Source organism: Chrysochloris asiatica, unplaced genomic scaffold, assembly GCF_000296735.1.
Source record: "Chrysochloris asiatica unplaced genomic scaffold, ChrAsi1.0 scaffold00002, whole genome shotgun sequence".
Classification (NCBI taxonomy): Eukaryota; Metazoa; Chordata; class Mammalia; order Afrosoricida; family Chrysochloridae; genus Chrysochloris; species Chrysochloris asiatica.
In genome coordinates this window covers 16,264,655-16,270,436 of record NW_006408520.1, presented here as the reverse complement: position 1 = coordinate 16,270,436, position 5,782 = coordinate 16,264,655, and the positions used below count along the sequence as shown (strand labels likewise).

The following is a 5,782-nucleotide window of genomic DNA, read 5'->3' as shown; positions in this document are numbered from 1 at the left end:
CCCAAGCCATGGTATTTTCAGTAACCTCATATGCATGCAAAAGCTGGACAGTGAATAAGGAAGACTGTAGAAGAATTGATGCTTTTGAGTTATTGTGTTAGAGGAGAATATTGAAAGTGTCATGGGCTGCCAAAAGAACCAATATATCTGTTTTGGAAGAAGTACTGCCAGAGTGCTCTTGGAGGCCATGGCCAAACTTCGTCTCTCGTGCTTCAGACATATTGTCAGGAGGGACCATTTGCTGGAGAAGGATGTCATGTTTGGTAAGGTGGAGGGTCAGAGAAAAAGAGGAAGACCCCCAACGAGATGAATTGGCCAAGTGGCAGCATTGATGGACTCAAGCGTGGCAACAGTAGTGAGGTTGGCCCAGGATTGGGGAGTGTTTCATTCTGCTGTGCATAAGGTTGCTATGGGTCGGTACTGACTTGATGGCACCTAACAGCATCGTAATCCTAGCCCTAACCCTAAATCTAGTCCACGTCCTAATCCTCCTACTTCTACAGCTGCCCCTAGAACAACTTTAAACAAAGTCCTAATTTTTAGCCCTAGTTTTAACTCTTCCCCTAATACTAAAAGAATACTTAGCCCTAGCCATAATCCTAGCCCTAACCCCAGTTTTAACTATAACCCTAACTCTGACCTTAACCTTCTAATCCTAGCCCTAATCTGACTGCTAACCTGGTCCCTAGACCTAACCCTAAGTCTAACTGTATTCATAACCCTAATACTAGCTCAAGCCCTAGCCCTAGCCACAGTTCTAAGCCTAGCCTTAAGTATACTTGTATTCTGAATTCTAATCTCAACCCGGAATCTAAATTTAGATATAACCCTAACCCTAACCCTAACTTTAATATAAACCAAAACCAAGCCATAACCTCAACCCAAACCAAAATTTAACCCTCACCCTGGAGTCCTGGTGTGATGCTGTAAGATAAGGCCGTACTTTAGAGGTTCCATCAGTGTCTATCTGACCAGTAAGCATGGACTTTTTTTAAAAAAATGATTTTTAGTTTTGTTCCATTTTTTTCTCCCACTCTATTCAGGACCTTCTAATGTGATCCCTTTAGTGGTAGTGGTAGCTAGGCACCATCTCATTCTTTTAGTCTTAGGATCATGGAGACTGATGTTCATGTCATCCATTGGTCCACTGTACTGAATGTTTCCGTTTTCACCACTCTTCTTTCCTCTGGGCGAGGAGATACCAATAGTTGCATATGTTCATCCTTCTTGAGCATGCAATATCAGTAAATTATTTGATATACTTTTACATGAAAGCTTTGTCTCGTTTCCATCATTTTTTCCCAGTCATTATGTCAGTATAGACTTATAGATATTAGTTTTATGCTTTTAGTTATAAACCAACACTACTAATTTATTTTATTGCTCAAATTTTACTGCTTTGACCATTGAGAGTTCATTCAGTTGATTTTAGTGCCCCCATCATTTTGTTGTTTAAGCACTTCTTTTAGGCACCACAAGATACTCTCAGCTCATCTTGTGTGTTCTCTTTCCCAGCCCTAGAATCAACCATTTCTCCAAGCAGCCCTAGTTCCTTTCATTGGAGAATGGCAATCAAAACCAAGATGGGTGCGTTGGGTATGCTCATTCTTTCTAGGCCTTCACAACTGACAGAGCTTGAAAATACACTAGCCCAAGTATACATGCATCTCTATAATTATTTCTGTGTTAGCCCAGCTGTGTATTAAACTAAACATTAATTCATATTAAGGTCTTCGGCCATAGTCGGTCAGCATCCCATGGGTCATTCTAGCCTCCTGTGCCTTAGAGTAATTGCTGACATTTTAATTAGTTTCACATGGATTCCTATACTAAAGGATACTCAATATCCTTTATTTTGTGTGTCTATTTGTTATTTCGCTAAAAGGTGACCTCATGGGATAGTTGTGGTTCAAACTTTAAAGAGTGTCCTCAGAGTGAAAATCACAGAATCCTGAGCATCTTGTCATATGCTTTTTTTGTCCCACCTCCATATCATCTCTGATAAGGTGTTTGCTCAGATCTTTTGCCCGTGTTTTCATTGGATTATTTGTGTTCTTATTTTGAGTTTAAAGAGTTCTTTATGTAAATAAGCGACTGAGAGGATTGCAATCACTATGATGAAATAAAGTGTATGAAGAGAGTTCTTCAGACTTTTTTTAATTCAAGTATTTCCTCAATCAGTTGTGTGTTTGGTGAATCTTTTCTCCCAATCTCTGGTTGTCTTTTCATTCTTTTAATGATGTCTTTTACAAAACACGTTTTAACTTATCAAGTTTTTCTTCCCTAAATGTTAATTTTGATGTTTTATCTAAAATATCACCAAAACTAAGATAATGCAGATTTTATCCTATGTTTTCTTCTTAAAGTTTTTTGGTTTACATTTTACATTGATGTCTTTGGCCCATTTTGAGTTAGTTTCTTTTGTGTGTGTGTGAAAAATGTGAGGAAACTGCCTTGATTCACTTTTTTCTTTTTTTCCATATGGACATGCAACTTTTCTAAGACTCTTGATTGAAGGCACTGTTAGATTCATCTTTTTCCATTGACTTGCCTTTCTACTTTTATGAAAAATCATTTGTAGGAAAAAAAGTAATCTAATACAATTCGATGAACTTGACCTACATCTGTAGATGCTGTAGCTCAAATCTTTACAGCGAGGATCATTGCCACCCCCTCCAGACACAGAGTAGACAGGGATGGACAACTTGGATATTGGCTACCCAAAATGGGGGGCGGGGGGGTTGCTACAAATGCAAGAAGTGACTGGGTTACAGCTTTCAAGAGAGAACTTAGATCCAGAGGATGCCGAGGAAGGTAGAATTTCCACTGAGCATTATCCAGTCTGTCTGGATGGGGCTGATGAAAGGAGATGGGGATAGGTCTCTTGTGGTACAATAGTGAATAATTGTTGTCAGGACTGACTGTGGAAGGTTGGAAATGTAAAGGTAGATGTTTTGTAGCAAAAGGAGTGGAATGATTGACTTTGCAGTCCAGGAGCAGAGGTCCCTGGGACCATCAAGTGTGAAGAGCAGAGTGCAGGACCCTACCCAGAGAAACAGTGATGCCAGAGATGGAAGCAGAGACTATGATGACGTGGAGAGATGGAGCAGCCAGGGATTCTAGATCCAGAGAGGGAGAGGGGCTGTGTGCTGATGACCAGAGGGCAGGCTTATAGGGTATACCCTTTGGTTGGTTGATGATGCATGGAGGGGATTGTAACCCTGGCAATAAAACGATATACGATAGGATGAATATAAAGCTAATATTCTCCCGTATAAACTATCACATAATTCACAATAAAACATTAAAAAAAACGAAGAAAGCAAAAAAAAAAAAAATTATTTGAATATATTTGTATGGGTCTAGTGTGGGTGTATTTCTTGAGTCTCTATGCCACTGATTTGTTGTCTGTTCTTTCCCCAATATCACATTATGTTGATTAAAATAGTTTTATAGCAAATCTTAAAAATGGATGGTGGTGTTGGTGGCTGTGTGCCGTGGAGTTAGTTCCAACTCATTGCAACCCTGTACAGGGTTTCCAAGGCTGTAGTATCGTGTTGCCTACTCTAGGTCCTTAGCCTCTCCATATAAATTTTAGAATCAGTTCTCTCTCTCTATATGTATATATATGAATGAAACTTCCTGGGATTTTGTTTGGGATTTCATTGAATTTATAGATCTAGTTGAGGAAAGTTAACATTTTGACAATATTGACTTTTCCAATCTATAAATGCAAGTATCTGTCCATGTATTCAGACTTTCTTTATTTTTCATCAGTGTTTACAGTTTTCTGCATGTAGCTGCTATACATACTTTATTAAATTTACAGCTGAGTATTTTTTGATACTATTGTATATGGTATTATTTTTAAATCTCAACTTTCAATTGTTCACTGCTTGTATATAAGAAAGCAGTGAAGAGTCTGTTGACCTTGTATTGTGCTATGCTTGCTATTATTTCCATTGTATTGTTATTATTTATTTTTGTAGATGCTTTGGAGTTTTCTATATGTTATTTACAAATATAGATGGTTTTATTTCTTCCTTCTAAATCTACATACCTTTTATTTTTCTTGTCTCCCTGCACTAGCTAGGACTTTCAGTATAAGGTTGACTGTCATTAGTGAGATGTACAGCATTCTTGCCATGTTTCTGATTTTAGGGGGGATAACCACTGATTTTAAAAACTAAATTTGCAATGGTTAATCCTCCAAGGTGAAAAATAATGCAATGTTAATTTTTTTTCTTCCAGTTGGTTTTTTGAAGTTCTGAAGTACCCCAAGTTCTCCAAAGCCAACGTCATCAACGGAATACTCATGACACTGGTGTTCTTCATTGTGCGGATTGCTGTGATACCTCCTTTTTATTTCTTCATGTATTCTGTGTATGGAACCGAAGCCTATGCCAGGCTTGGACTGGTAATCCAGTATTCCTGGATTGGTAGCTGTTTCGTTCTAGATGTGATGAATGTTTTGTGGATGGTCAAAATTACAAAGGGGTGCATGAAAGTCATCTCTCTCATCAGACAAGAGAATGCCAAAAGGCGTCTTCAAAATGGAAAACTTGACTAAAAGTGGAATATGGCTAGGCCGACTTCATTATATCTGCTGATAGGATGAATTCTTGGCATGTTCTTGTGTTTCTTTATTAATTATAAGTGTTATTCAGGATTTCAGTGTCAATTTTTTTTTTTTATCTTCAGGAAAGGAAAGCAAAAATTTAGTTTTTGTTTCAGGATTTCTTTTCTGGTTTTCTTCTGCATAATAAGGCTCAAATAAAGTTTTATAAAGATAGTGGTGAATCTTTTCCGAAGCCTGTTAACCTGCATTGAAATTTTTTCTCTGTGAATAGATGACTATGCTAATTCAATGCACTTGGTTATGTCATTAATTCTGTTGAGAGCATGGTAGCTGCTTTTAAATCTATCAATAGCTCTCAACATTTTGTTGTGCTGCACTCGTCGTTTTACCAGACTGTCAATACCTGTGTGGGGTTCGACTTCTAAATTGTTGAGATGCTAGTTTTCTTAGGCAATTGGAAGTGGTGTGATTTTCAGTTTCAGGTATGTAATCATATATTAATGATGAAGTATTTTACTCACTTTTGGGATATTTAATTTGCTTAGTCATGGAAAACACTTCCAGCACTTAAAGATTTGTTTTAGATGTTCCTGTCTTATTTCTGTTTTGACATTCTGTCAAATTATTGCTTTTTTATAATAAGGCTTAGCTACATCCCATAAATATCCTTCAGAGGTGAATGACTTCACAGAATACATGCTGACATATCACTATTTAGGCATCTAGGGGGAATCATTAAGACAAAAAGCTTTAACACCGCTGCCCCAAACTACCTCCCTTTCACTTTTTCTATGAAAAATGTATTTCAGTCAATGCTCATTTTCTGCAGATACCATATATGTGAAATGTATTTCTAAGCCTCAGATCAGAGTCCCTGGGTAGTGCCAACAGTTAACACATTTGGTTGCTAACTGAAAGGTAGAGGTTCAAGTCCACCCAGAGGTGCCCCAGAAGAAAGGTGTGGCTGTCTACTTTTGAAAAACGGCCATTGGAAACCCTATAAGGCATGGTTCTACTTTGACACATATAGGGTTGGTTATCATGCACAAGACTTTTTTAAAGTGTTGAAGAGCAAAGATGTCAGCTTGAGGACTAAGGTGCACCTGACCCAAGCCATGGTATTTTCAATAACCTCATATTCATGTGAAAGCTGGATAGTGAATAAGGAAGACCATAGAAGAATTGATGCCTTTGAGTTATGGT

At 37.8% G+C, this 5,782-nt stretch overlaps 1 protein-coding gene across 1 annotated transcript in view; it reads left to right on the top strand.

Annotated features, from left to right (window-relative positions):
• TMEM56 (transmembrane protein 56) overlaps nucleotides 1–4,570 on the top strand; it is a 68,837-nt gene extending 64,267 nt beyond the window's left edge. Inside the window, exon 6 of the mRNA XM_006830938.1 lies at nucleotides 4,252–4,570. Coding sequence (XP_006831001.1) covers nucleotides 4,252–4,570 — 319 coding nt within the window. The remainder of the gene's footprint in view (nucleotides 1–4,251) is intronic.
• The last annotated feature ends 1,212 nt before the right edge of the window (nucleotides 4,571–5,782 follow it).